Source organism: Crocuta crocuta, unplaced genomic scaffold (assembly GCF_008692635.1).
Source record: "Crocuta crocuta isolate KB4526 unplaced genomic scaffold, BGI_CrCroc_1.0 scaffold334, whole genome shotgun sequence".
In the NCBI taxonomy this organism is placed as follows: domain Eukaryota; kingdom Metazoa; phylum Chordata; class Mammalia; order Carnivora; family Hyaenidae; genus Crocuta; species Crocuta crocuta.
This window is the reverse complement of record NW_027533260.1, coordinates 2,758,536-2,771,120: the sequence shown is the minus strand read 5'-3', so window position 1 is coordinate 2,771,120 and position 12,585 is coordinate 2,758,536. Positions and strand designations below refer to the sequence as shown.

Below are 12,585 nucleotides of genomic sequence, written 5' to 3'. Positions count from 1 at the left end.
CTAGCAATAACCCAAGCTTCGCACACCTAGGTGAGCCCCACCCTGTTTCCTAAGCCCCTCCCCCAAGAGACCCCCTCCATTAGGAACTTGGAGACCCCGCCCCTCGCCCCAAGCCCTGCCTTCTGCAAGGGGCCGCTCACGCAGTGGCGAAGCCGATAATCAGAAACACAAAGCCCCAGGTCAGCATCTCTAACAGAAAGCCTCTCGGCTCTTTCTCAGGCTTCAGGCACTCTGACCCCTTGAGGGATCCGAACCGCTGGTTCTGGATTCCAATGTTGGGTTTCGGTATCTCTTCAATGACTCTTTCAGGCAACACTGAGAGAGAGAGAAGGAGCAGTCCTGGGAGGGCCCGCTGTGGCCCAGGCAAGCTGTCTCCGCCCCAACCTTCCCCAAGAGCCAGGCCTTCCAGGAGATAATCACGCCCCTCGGGGCCTGAAGACGGGTCACTGGGAGGGGGACACACACCCAGGGGCAGGAAGCCACACCCCCGTGGCCTGAAACCTGAAACCACACGCCGATAGGAAGTTACGCCCCCAGGCCACGCCCTGAAGCTGACTGTCCCCCAAACCCGGAACCCTATATTCAACACTTCTGTCGACTCCCTGGCACTGACCTGTGACTTGAAAATGGATGACGGTGGCTGGGCCGGATCGCACAGTGCCCAGCTCGCAGCGGTAGTTACCTGCATCCTCTGGCATCACCAGTCGTTGGGTCAGAGTGGGCCGTCCCCCCTTGTACAGCAAGGTCTCAGAATTGCTCCCCCAAACCTAGACCCAAGCTCAAGGGGTCACAGAGGCCTGGGGAATTCACGACTTGGGGTAGTCCAAGTGTGAGGGCATCACGGGACCTCAGTGGGGGGAGATGGGAGTCCAGGGTACACTGTTAAGGGCATGGGATCCCCAGGGATCAGTAGAATTCAAACCTGGCAGGTCACGGGTCATAGGGATTCTGGGAACAAGTCTGTGGATACACGGGAAGGGTGTTCACAGAACCCTAATGGACTTGGGGGTGAAGGACCCCACCCTGTAAAAGCTGTAATTGGTCAGGCCTTGAGAAAATTTATGCCAGTTGAGCTCACAGTCCAGAATCATGTCTTCCTTCTCATGGACGTTGATTTGGCGCACTGGGGACAGGGGGTTACACTTGGATACTCCTTCACGGTTCCTGGCCCTCTCTCCAGTCCCACCCACTTGTCTAGTCCCCCCTCCCCTTTTCTGGCAGTCTCCCTCCACCCCTCTTGAGCCAACCCCTCCAGCTGGCCCCAGATCTCACCTCCACAATCTCTGGACTTTCGACAAACGTGAAGCTGCTTTTTACAGTTACTGCACCAGATCAGAAGCTGCAGCATGGTACCTGAAAGGACAGGATCAAGCCTGTATTTGCACTGAGAGACGATGCAAACGGAGAGGGCAGGGCCAAGCGCTGGGTTGGGTCAGGTGCAGAATCCCTAGGAATCAGCCCAAGGGGCGGGGCTAGAAGTGGTCCTGCATCAAGAGGGATCTAACCAGGCTCAGGAAAGAGCACACATAGAGTAGGGTCCGCTGCCCAGTAAGTCCACAGTGCCGAAGGGCTGTTGGGGACCAGGAGCCTCTCAGACTGGGGAATGAAGACCCATCAAGACCCAAAGCAGGAGAAAGGCTGGGTATTCGTGAATCGTATTTGAGGGGTAGAGACCAGCTCCCATAATCCAAACTCACCACATTTGTTGGGACAAAAATCTGCCTCAGAAGAAAGAAAAGAGAATAATGATCAGATTCCTCAGTCAAAGAAAATGAGAGAGTGGGGGAGGGAAGGAATAGGTTGGGGTTTGCACCCTTGGGTTAGATGGAGGAAGGACCTGGGTGACCGAATCTCGGGGTCCAAAGGAGGGCCAGATCCAGATAGGTGAGGGTTTGGCCATAGAAATCAAGGGGCTGGGGACAGAGACCCTGGGACAGTTGGAGGAAGGGGCTGTGGTCCCTGATGGACTCCCATCTTCTCTCACCCTCTCTTTGGAACCGAGTGATGTAGCCCCGAAAGGCTGCCTTTTCCAGAGTCAACATCCAGGAGAACTCCTTCACGAAAGTGTCATCTGAGAAGGAGCAGGGTGACACGGAGTGTTTCCCCTCCCCCTCTCCCCCCGGAGTGAGGTACAGGAAGTTTCCCTCTGTCTGAAGAGATGGGCATTCCATGTTTGGGACGTCTCAGGGAGGGACAATGAAATTGAATGACCACTTAACAATGCTGGCCACTGAGCTAAGCGACACCTGACTTGCAGGCACTGTTATGATCCAGTTTAGAGGTGACAATCCTAAGAAATCTCTCCCTCAAGGCCACACAGCTAGGGGATGACCGGGCCAGAATTTGAACCGAGGCAGTTTGCCCCCAGAGCCACTACCAGACCCGTCCTTGCCAAAAATCATTTCTATGAAAGATTCTGGAGCCCCTCCCCTGGCCCCTGTGTGACTTTACCTGCTACATCGCTGTTTCTGATAAGTTTCACACTCCTCAGAAAACTCAACACAGCCATGTGCATTGTCACCTCATCTGGAAGGACACGGGATGCAGGGAGGGGAGACAGAACCTCAGATTCCAAGTCTTACCATCTCATTGGCTCAGCTAGTTTTAAAAATTGCAATCAATACCCATGAGTTTACCGGGCAAGGATGGGCTGTAAATGGATTGTTGGCCCTTTGCCTTCTGGGAGTTGTAGTTTTTTACATAAAGTTGCAGGGTAAGGGGTAGGGGAACAATGTATTGGCTAGACCTGAGAAAGGACTGGAATCTGCATCCCAGCTTTCTTCTTTCAAGAACCCAGCACACTCTCCCTGCATCCCTACCTTCCTTCCCTCCTGCCCCCTCCCACAGCAATCCTACAACCCAGACCTCTGCTTCCCCATGACCCTGGATTCCCTTACTCTACCCTGCCCTCACCGATAACCCCCATAAAGGGATCCTCTAAATCTGGCAGGTCCCGGAAATTCTCCACGGTTTGTCTTATCGTTTCCATCACTTCTCTGTGACGCTCGGGGGCAAGGTGGGTAGGCAGGTATTCCTTATCCAAGGAGTCCAGGGCGGCCAGGACCCTTCGATCACATATGACACAGCCCCGGGCAGACAGTAGGCACCCGGCTAGCGCCCCCACCAGGAGGGCTAGTTGAGGACCCATTGCCGCCAGAGTGCTCAGCCGAGCAGGACCCCGGGAAGCGTCCTTGCACCCCACGCAGAGGAGGTGATCGTTAAGGGAAAAGAAGCTCTTCTCCAAGACTAGGACCCCCAATTGGCAGGGCTCCCACTTTTCGGTTGGGAAACTGAGGAGTCCGGAGTCCCGATGCACCCTCAGCAGCCGCCGCCCGACCTTGACGTTGAACGTTGTCCCCTGGAATACGAGGGGTCGCTGAAGGGCCGAATCCACGCTGAGGGCGTTTAGACGGGCTGAGCAGGTCACGTTCTTCCAACCTTTATGCCACGACTAAAATTGAGGACGTTGTGGAGCGAGGCGGAGGTTGGTCACGTGATGTGGAGAGCTTTATGACTGGAGTCAGACTCGACAATCGCCTCAGTCGACAAGGAAATCCCACGGTCGGCGTCTTCCACCTTCCTACTTGGGCCCCCGACTTCCCTAGAGACACTCCCAGGGGGTTTCCTTGGCCCCGCCCACAAACCCAACTCTGAGCCTGATTGGACCGCAACAAAGGGAGGCTCCGCCTATGTTTCCAGGATAAAGCCGACCGCTCTCTCTGGGACTGGAACTTTCGTCTGGTCCTCCCAGATGAGGCCTTTGAGTGGTCGGATTGGGGTGGAGGGGGTGGGGGCTCAGACTAATGAGTCTGGGTGGAGTTCGAGAAGGAAGGGAGCCTGCCTCCTGGGTGCTAGCTCTTGGGTCTCAGGGAGAAAGGGTGTGGACCCCCGGGTCCCGTGTTCTTACCGTGCTTCAGGTCCCAACTGCACCCCGGGACCCTGACTCCGTTGGCTCTGGTTGCTCCCTGACCCCGCTGTTCCTGTTCAATCTTTGCCTCTGTCTCAGCTCCCAGCACTGGCTGGGGGACAGGAAAAGGCGAGAGGAAACCCACTGGAAGAGTGGGGAGGGGACGGACCTGGGGGAGGGAATCTGAATAGGGCTAGCTCTTCCCCATTCCTTGACTCGGGAATTACATCTCAGCCCGGGAGGCCCTGCCACCACAAAGGGACCCCAGGAGACCAGCCCCAGACCTCTCCGCTCGGAAAACCAAAAGTAAGGATCAGAGTGGAAGAAATAAAGTCCGGTATTTAGACAACCAGAAAATCTTTATTTGTGACTTGGTGCCGTGGCCTCTTACATCGGTTGCGTCGGATCCTGGCTCTGTGACAGCGGGCTCTGTGACATTGGACTCTCTGAAACCTGGTCCTGTGGGACAGATGCCTCGTTCCTGAGGAACCAGGACTTTACGGAATCGATCACCTTCCCAGGCAGAGAGCAAAGTATCCTGGGGGAGGGTGGGGTGCAAATAGCGGCACCAGATTAGGTCCTGAGGGATAACCCTCCCCGCCTCCCTCTATTTGATCTTCTTCTAGCAATGACCCAAGCTTGGCTCACCTTGATAATCCCTACACTGTTTTCTGAACCCCATCCCTTAAAGGACCCCCTCCTGCATTGGGGAGTTGGAAGCCCCGCCCCTCCCTCCAAGTCCTGCCTTCTTCAGCGGGCGGCTCACGCGGTGACTACGCAGATGATCAGAAACACACAGCCCCAGATCAGCAGCGCTACAAGGCGGCCTCTCAGCAAGTTCTCAGGCTGCGGGTACTCTGGCGGCGGGGGGGTTGGGGACAGCTGCTCCTCAGTTGCAAAATTTGATGACGGTATCTCCTCAATGATTCTTTGAGGCAACACTGATTGAAGGAGAGAGAAAGAGCAGTCCTGGGAGGGCACCAAGCTCCCCCGTGGCCCAGGCATGATCTCTTCCCCAAGAGCCAGACCTTCCAGGGGATAATCACGACCTTAACTACCTAAAGTGCAACCAAAGGGGCGGTGGCCACATCCCTGTGACCCAGAACCACACCCGACAGGAAACATTGCCCTGCAGGCTATGCCCCAAGCTGACTGCCCCACCCCCGCCCACCCCAGGACCCTGAATCCCACACTTCTGTCCCCAGCACTGACCTGTGACTTGAAAATGGATGATGGTGGCTGGGCCGGACTGCACAGTGCCCAACTCGCAGCGGTAGTTACCTGCATCCTCTGGCCTCACCAAGGGCTTGGTCAGGGTGGGCTGTTTCCCCTTATACACCAAGGTCTCAGAATCGCTCCCCCAAACCTAGACCCAAGCTCAAGGGGTCTCAGATGCCTGGGGTTTTCAGGGTTTGGGGTAATACAGGTGTGAGAGTATCACTGGATCTCAGTGGGGAGATGGGAGTCCAGGATATACTAGTAAGGGCATCGGGTCCCCAGGGATTATTAGTAGAAGTCAAACCTGGTAGGTCATGGGTCATAGGGATTGTGGGAACAAGTTTGTGGATACAGGGGTTAGGCTCACAGAGGCCTAATGGACATGGAAGTGAAGGGCCCCACCCTGTAAAAGCTGTAATTGGTCAGGCCTTCAGATAATTTATGCCAGTTGAGCTCACAGTCCAGAATCATGTCTTCCTTCTCATGGACGTTGATTTGGCGCACTGGGGACAGGGGGATAAGGTCAGGTGCTTCTTGGTTCTCCCTCAGCTTCCTCGCACTTGGTCTTGGCCCCCCTTTTCTGGTGAGCAGGCCCCAGTCTCCACCCTCTCTAGAAGGCGACTCTCCTCTGGCTCCTCCCCTCCTGCGCCAACCCCCTTCCCCCAGATGGCTCCAGATCTCTCACCCCCGCAATCATAGGACTTTCGACAAACGTGAAGCTGCTTTTTACAATTACTGCACCAGATCAGAGGCTGCAACATCATACCTGAAGGGGCAAGATCAAGGCTGTATTTATCCCAACAGAGGAAACTAACAAGAGGGCAGGGTCAACTGCTGGGGAGGGGTCAGGGGCCTAATCCCTAGGAGATCAGCCTAATTAGTGGGGCTAGAAGGCAGTTCTGCTGGAAGAGGCATCTAACCATGCTCAGTGAAGAGCGCACATGGAATATGACCCGCTGTCCAGTAAGGACCAGGAACCTCTCAGACGTGGCGGGGGGGGGAGGGGGAGAATGAAGATGGATCTAGACCCAAAGCAGGAGAAAGGCTGGGCATTATCCAGGGCGAGAATAAGGGATAGAAGACCAGCTCGCATAATCTGGACTCACCACATTTGTTGGGACAAAAAGCTGCCTCAGCAAAAAGAAGAAAAAAAAAAAGATGATCAGATTTCTAATCTAAAGAAGATGAGAGGGGAAGCAAAGGAATAGGTTGGGGTTTGGGGTCTTGGATTTGAGGGAGGCAGGATCTGGATGTTTGGATCTCTGTGTCCAAGGGAGGGCTGGGTCTGAAGAGGTGAGGGGCTGGACGTAGAGAAGTAGGGCCTGGGGACAGAGACCCTGACTTTCGGAGGAAGGGAGGCTGTGGTCCCTGATGGACTCTCATCTTCCCTCACCTTCTTTTTGGAACCGAGCCACATTGCGCTGAAAGGTTGCCTTTTCCAGAGTCAACATCCAGGAGAACTCCTTCACGAAAGCATCGTCTGAGAAGGAGTAGGGTGACGTGGAGTGCTTCCCCCACCCCCACCCACCCCAGGAGTGAGGTGCAGGAAGTTTCCCTCTGTCTGAAGAGCGTTGCATTCCACATTGGGGACTTCTCAAGGAGGGACAATGAAATTGAATGACCACTTAACAATACTGGCCACTGAGCTAAGCAACCTGGGTGCAGGCACTATTATGACCCAGTTTAGAGGTGACAAACCGGGGAAATCGGTCCCTCAAGGCCGCACAGCTAGGGGATGACCGGGCCAGAATTTGAACCTAGCCAGTTTGGCTCCAGAACCAAAAGATTCTGGACCCCTTCCCCTGGTTCATCTGTGCATTTACCTGATATGCCACTGTTTGTGATAAGTCTCACACTCCTCAGAAAACCTAACACGGACGTTTCCATTGTGGCCTCATCTGGAGGGACACAGGGGATGCGGAGGGGAGATAAAACCTCAGATTTCAATCCTTATGGACTCATTGTAGTGTTAAAAACTACAATACCCATGTGGTTACTGGGAAAGTCTCGGGCTGTAAGGGATTCACCACCCGTTGCCTTCTGGGAGTTGTAGTCTTTTACATAGGCTTGCAGGGTAAGGGGTAGGGGAACGTAGTATTTCCTGTCCCTGGGGAAGCCTGGAATCTGCGACCCAGCCTTCTCCACCAGAAACCCAGTAGACTCTGGCTCCAGCCCTTCCTTCCCTTGCTCCTCCCCCCGACCCCCGCCCCTAGCAATCCTAGCCCCAGACTCCTCCTTTCTCAGGACCCGGGGTTCCCACGCTCTACCCTGCCCTCACCGATAACCCCCATAAAGGTATCCTCTAAATATGGCAGGTCCCAGAAGTTCCTCACGGTTCGTCTTATCGTTTCCATCACTTCTCTGTGACGCCCGGGCGCCACGTGGGTAGGCAGGTATTCCTTATCCAAGGAGTCCAGCGCCGCTACGACCCTCTGATCACAAATGACACAGCCCCGGGCAGGAAGCAGGCAGCCGGCTAGCGCCCCCACCAGGAGGGCTACTTGCGGACCCATTGCCGCCAGAGCCTCAGCCCCCGTAGAACCCCCGGATAGGATCCTCCCACCCCACACGGAAGAGGTGATCGCTAAGGGGAAAGAAACACTTCCCCGAGTCTAAGGGGAATTTGCAGGGCTCCCACTTCTCAGTTAGGAAACCGAGGAGTCCGGAGTCCCAATGCACCCTAAACGGCCGCTGCCCGACCTTAACGTTGAATGTTGTCCCCTGGAATACTGGGATTCACTGAAGGACCGAATCCAGGCTGAGGGCTTTTGGAGGGGACGAGCAGGCCACGTTCTTCCGCCCTATTCTCCCAGACTGAAATGAAGGATGTTGTTGGAGCGAGGCGGAGGTTGGTCACGTGATGTGGGGAGCTTTATGCCCGGCGTCGGAGTCACCGTTCGCCCCGATCTGCAAGGAATTCCCAAAGCCTCCCCTTCTAGGGGCGCCGACTTCCCTCGAGACCCTCCTAGGGAGTTTCCCTGGCCCCGCCCACAAACCCAGCCCTGATTGGACGGCAACAAAGGGAGGCTCCGCCTATGGTTCCAGGAGATCGCAGAGACCGCTGCCTTCTCAGAGTAGAATTTACTTCTCGTCAGTTCAGGCTTCTACAGCCACAGGCATCTGGCCTTCAGCTTCCTCAACCCTGAGTTTCTGGGCCCAGGCTTCCGGCTAGATGCCTAGGATCTTTTGGAGTCTTTGGCGTCAAGCCACGAAATTGGGAAGTGGCGCTTTCTAACCCCAGGACTACGACTCCAGGAGGACCCGGGGTGTCTCCCTAGCGGATTATCCCAGCCAGCCCCGGGGCTAAATGGGAGACTTAGGTCCAGAGTTACACCCGCTACTCACTCCCTCCTCCTCCCTCTCTTCCTAGCCTGGGGGGCTTGATGCCAAGGTTCCAGAGGAAAGAGAACCAGTCCTGAGAACCTGGGGCTCAGAGCTACGGGTCCTGGAAGGTTCTCTCTCCTTTTCTACATCACTGAATCAGACCACCATAAAAACAGGCACCGGGACTCACACAAGCCTGAAAACAAGAGGCTGTCAGATCTGAGCAGGGACAACCCTCCTAGACATGAGCAGTTCTGTATTCTCCCTCCTACACACACACACACACACACACACACACACACACACTCGCACACGCGTGACTCCAAAAAACCTGCAGACAGGAGTTGATGATGTGGACTTTTAATTCATGCGTCTCTCTCTCTCCCACCTGTGGCCGCTGAACAGGGAATGATCCCTCAAAACTCCCTGAGAAAACTAACAAAGGGGCTTGCATTCTTCTGGGTAGATAGGGGATGTGGTCAGAGTTGCCTCTAACAAAGCTAGCTACCTTCATCCCCTTCAAATAGCATCAACTCTCTTTTTTTTTAAGGTTTATTTTTGAGAGAGAGATAGGTCGAGCAGAGGAGGGGCGGGCAGACACACACACACACAGAATGTGAAGCAAGCTCCAGGCTCTGAGCTGTCGGCACAGAGCCTGACCCGGGGCTCGAACTCATAAACCGTGAGATCAAGACCTGGGTGGAAGTCAGAGGCTCAACCAACTGAGCCACCCAGGTGCCTTTAGAGACTTTCAAGCCCAAAGCCAGGTTGAGTGGCTCTGTGAAATCAGAGGAAAACCAGGGCTGGCAAGGATCACCATACCTGTAGCTTTCTGCAAGCCCAAAGGAAACATCTGTGACATTTATGCTGGCTGAATTCCAGAAGATCGATCCCGTTATTCCCAACAACCCAGCTCCTGAGGAGGAAACTTTCTTAATTGAGAAAGGTAATCTTAACTCAGAGCCAACTTGTAAAGTGCTTGTCTTTGGCAGTTTTTGACCAAAAAAAAAAAAAAAAAAAGTCCCTAGGTTTCTGGAAGGTTTGCTCCATGAGCTCCTGCATTTCAGCATCCATAGCTCTCCCCCACCGGTGGAGGAAAAGTCCCAGGTTTTAGCCCCTCTGCTCAAAATAGAGTCTTTGGGGGCGCCTGGGTGGCTCAGTTGGTTAAATGTCTGACTTTGGCTCAGGTCATGATCTCGTGGTTCGTGGGTTCGAGCCCGGCATTGGTCTCTGTGCTGACAGCACAGGACCAATGCCGGAGCCAGGAGCCTGCTTCCNAATGTCTGACTTTGGCTCAGGTCATGATCTCGTGGTTCGTGGGTTCGAGCCCGGCATTGGTCTCTGTGCTGACAGCTCGGAGCCAGGAGCCTGCTTCTGGGAGCCTGCTTCAGATTCTGTGTCTCCCTCTCTCTTCTGTCCCTCCCCTGCTCGAGCTTTGTCTTTCTCTCTCTCAAAAAAAAATCTTTTTGTAATTTCAAAAAAGAGTCTTTGTCNCTCCCTCTCTCTTCTGTCCCTCCCCTGCTCGAGCTTTGTCTTTCTCTCTCTCAAAAAAAAAATCTTTTTGTAATTTCAAAAAAGAGTCTTTGTCTTTTTCCCTCCCCCCTTCCCCAAGGGCTGAGAGATTGGACAGACTTCCCACCTGCTCACAGGATGGATACTTTGTGTTCCGCCAGTCTTTCTGGCAGTGGCTGAGGGGTTGAGCTTCTGACTGTACCTTCCTAAGATTCTCTGGAATTCCAGAACCTCACTCCCTCCGGAGGAGCCCTGTAGGGTTTCGTCACAAGCCTCACCCCTGGCCCTCTCTAGAACTACTCCAGAAACACAGCAGGGGAGTTGATGAGGTCTGGAAAACCCATAAGTTCTTTCAGTCCTGAGGATTGAATTTCTCTTCTAGAAAAGACCAGAGGCAACATTAGAAGGGGAGAGCTCCCTGTTGTTGGGGTACAACCCTCCAGATGTGCCCTGGACACGTGCTGGGAAGAGCAGGTGAGGCATTGCCTTCCAGAGCTGACAGGAGCCTCTCTGGACGTTGCCGGGCATCAGGAAGAGATCTCCCGCTGGTTCTAGAACGTCCAGGCAGTTACAGAAAGCTGTCCTTTTTCTCAAAGTCTAGCCGACTAGAATTACCCTAGCAGCGGGTGCCCGCCTGCTACAGGTACCACGACCTTCTCCGGAAGCTTCTAGGCCTCCGGAGACGCAGAATGCTGGCCCGAGCTATTCCAGAAAAGTCGCCCTGCTGCTCAAGGCCCGGCCGGTGACTGGAGGGAAGACAAGTCTGCGTTAATGCCCACCCACTCGGGCAAGAAGGCAGCCTCGGGCTTAAAGATCTTCAGGAAGCTGGAGTCAGGCAGGGTGAAGTTGGCCAGGTACACAGTGTCCCCACCAGTCAGGTAGGCGGCCCAGAACCCAAAGGTGCCGATGGTCATGATGGTGTGGTTGCACTGCGTCAGCAGCGCGAAGTCCCTCCCCGGCGAGCCCTCCTGCCCGTTGCCGGCAAAAATCACATCCCCCCGGGAGGTGTCCATATTTTCCCGGCACCACTCCATACCGTTGCTGGTGACCACAAAGATGGGGTCTTCGTGCCGCGCCCGGAACCAGTCCATAGCCTGCTGGAGGTAAGCGCGATCGCCTACCACCCCCTTCCAGCGGAGGGGCATCACCTGGAGGTAGTCCCCACGGCGCACGTGGACACCCACAAAGGTGCGTGGGGGGTCCCCGGTGCGGCCCAGGCGGAGCCCACTCAGCAGACCCTGGGCCTCCCGACGAAGGTGGTCGTGCAGGGTGAATTCCCTGCGGATCTGTTCCCGGAGGTGGTGGAAGAAGGTCCAGGAGCAGGGGAAGCCCGTGAGCTTCAGCAAGGGGTCCGTCAAGTGGGCATACTCCTGTGACATCCAGTCGCGCAGCTCCAGCTCTCGCCAGGGCGTGTGGCTGTCCACGTCAGGCGCCAGCACGGGCAGGGTGATGCGGAACACGGGGGCGAGGGCGGTGTGCATGGAGGGCAGGATGAAGGCCCGGCGCCCGTTGAGCTGGGCCAGGGCCAGGAGTGTGGCATACTGCCCCATCTGGTTACCGAACCGGCCGTCTGGGTGGATGGTCCAGGTTCCCGAGAGGGACGCAGGGGGCTTGAGACAGAAGGAGGAGGCGTTAGGGGACAGGTGGATGATGGCCACAGGGGACGTCATCAGGCGGCGGTCTGGACACAGGGCCGTCAGGGCTAGGCCGTTGTGGAAGAGGTCTTGGTGGCCGTGGAGGAATAAGATGGCCGAAAGGACACAGACCAGGATGAAGGTCAGGCAGAGCTGCCGTCGGCTGGGGGCCCACATGGCTGCACGGGGGGAAAGGCGAATTAGCAGGTCCTCAGAGCCGGAGGAGAAGGGAATGTCATGGAGCAGAGGCCTGAGGGAACGAGGAAACTAAGGGTTCGGACTCCTGGGTTAGGGGATCGGGGTCCTGGACCTGAGGGAGAGGAAGCGGGCACCTGGCATTTCGGGGGCTGGGAAATGTTGAACACGGCTGCTTTCCGAGACAGTAAGGGGTCTAGGACTCAGGATGGCATCTCGGCATCTTGGAACCTGGCTCTCCAGGCCTGTAAGTCCCGCTCAAGTTGGGCTCTGTTCCACCAACTTCTTTCTCAAGTGAACCTGGGGGATGGGAGGGTAGGTGTAGACTCCGCCGTGGAGGTGAGAGGAAGAGACAGGCCAGGTAGGACATGTGAGGCTGGAGGCCCCAGGCTGGAGGGGGATCTCGGTTCCTGGACGAACAGGAGTTGGGGGTGGGGTGCAGACTCCTGGGGTGCTAAGGGGCCAGAGGCTGGGAGTGCGCCTCCCGGGACCGAAGGCCGCGATTCCGGCTCCCGGGCATCCTCCGGTCCCACTCACCTGAGCTCCTGGCGGGTGGCGGATCCCCAGTGGGCTTAGAGAGGCTGCAGCGTGCCGACCGCAAGTGCAGCCCACATCCGGCCGCCCCCGGAACCCCGGACTCCGGGACCCAAGGCTCGGCTGCCCTCCCCTCCATGCCGCCTCCCCCGACTGCCTCCAAGGGCTCGGGGAAGGGAGGAAGGAGATGGGCGCGGTTCGGTGACTCACAGCCTCCGCCCCTCCCGAACTGGGCAGGTAGGTCCGAGGCGGGGCCCCGCC

The 12,585-nt window shown here is 56.1% G+C and overlaps 3 protein-coding genes across 12 annotated transcripts in view; all 3 read right to left on the bottom strand.

Moving 5' to 3' along the window:
* LOC144217788 (izumo sperm-egg fusion protein 1-like) overlaps nt 1–3,917 on the bottom strand; it is a 4,351-nt gene extending 434 nt beyond the window's left edge. The window contains exons 1-8 of one of the 4 annotated variants that reach the window (XM_077747510.1): nt 2,914–3,917; nt 2,452–2,526; nt 1,985–2,071; nt 1,698–1,718; nt 1,273–1,353; nt 1,023–1,123; nt 614–767; nt 141–315 (exon numbers count right to left, since the gene is read on the bottom strand). In XM_077747510.1, the coding sequence (XP_077603636.1) occupies nt 141–315; nt 614–767; nt 1,023–1,123; nt 1,273–1,353; nt 1,698–1,718; nt 1,985–2,071; nt 2,452–2,526; nt 2,914–3,148 (929 nt within the window). In that variant the 5' untranslated portion in view covers nt 3,149–3,917. Of the gene's footprint in view, nt 1–119; nt 316–613; nt 768–1,022; nt 1,124–1,272; nt 1,354–1,697; nt 1,719–1,984; nt 2,072–2,451; nt 2,527–2,913 lie in introns of all 4 variants that reach the window. The other 3 variants (XM_077747512.1, XM_077747511.1, XM_077747513.1) reach the window with 3 other exon arrangements.
* A 330-nt stretch (nt 3,918–4,247) lies between these two features.
* Nucleotides 4,248–8,097, bottom strand: LOC144217789 (izumo sperm-egg fusion protein 1-like). Of its 5 annotated transcripts, XM_077747520.1 has the most exons (10): nt 7,826–8,097; nt 7,404–7,557; nt 6,949–7,023; nt 6,519–6,605; nt 6,232–6,252; nt 5,811–5,891; nt 5,528–5,628; nt 5,120–5,273; nt 4,674–4,848; nt 4,248–4,445 (listed from the first exon to the last, which is right to left on the bottom strand). In XM_077747520.1, exons 2-10 carry the CDS (start codon nt 7,477–7,479, stop codon nt 4,295–4,297), a joined length of 921 nt encoding a protein of 306 aa, XP_077603646.1. In that variant the 5' UTR covers nt 7,480–7,557; nt 7,826–8,097; the 3' UTR covers nt 4,248–4,294. The 5 variants fall into 5 exon arrangements, with proteins under 5 accessions (XP_077603646.1, XP_077603640.1, XP_077603641.1 ...); XM_077747514.1 differs by having other exon boundaries at nt 7,404–8,097; XM_077747519.1 differs by having other exon boundaries at nt 4,358–4,445; nt 4,653–4,848; nt 7,404–8,097.
* Nucleotides 8,098–9,938: 1,841 nt separating this feature from the next.
* FUT1 (fucosyltransferase 1 (H blood group)) overlaps nt 9,939–12,585 on the bottom strand; it is a 3,631-nt gene continuing 984 nt past the window's right edge. Inside the window, exons 1-3 of one of the 3 annotated variants that reach the window (XM_077747106.1) lie at nt 12,328–12,417; nt 11,928–12,090; nt 9,939–11,774 (exon numbers count right to left, since the gene is read on the bottom strand). In XM_077747106.1, the coding sequence (XP_077603232.1) occupies nt 10,690–11,774; nt 11,928–11,934 (1,092 nt within the window). In that variant the 5' untranslated portion in view covers nt 11,935–12,090; nt 12,328–12,417 and the 3' untranslated portion in view covers nt 9,939–10,689. Of the gene's footprint in view, nt 11,775–11,927; nt 12,091–12,327; nt 12,537–12,585 lie in introns of those variants that run through there. The other 2 variants (XM_077747105.1, XM_077747104.1) reach the window with 2 other exon arrangements.

What these genes read in the sequence shown, in the direction of transcription:
- LOC144217789 (XM_077747514.1), bottom strand. Translation starts at nt 7,638, where the DNA reads ATGGGTCCGCAAGTAGCCCTCCTGGTGGGGGCGCTAGCCGGCTGCCTG. An exon ending in TACCTTTATGGGGGTTATCG is followed by an intron (nt 7,024 to 7,403) that starts GTGAGGGCAGGG and finishes GTGTCCCTCCAG; the next exon opens with ATGAGGCCACAATGGAAACG. An exon ending in AAAGTCCTATGATTGCGGGG is followed by an intron (nt 5,629 to 5,810) that starts GTGAGAGATCTG and finishes CCCTGTCCCCAG; the next exon opens with TGCGCCAAATCAACGTCCAT.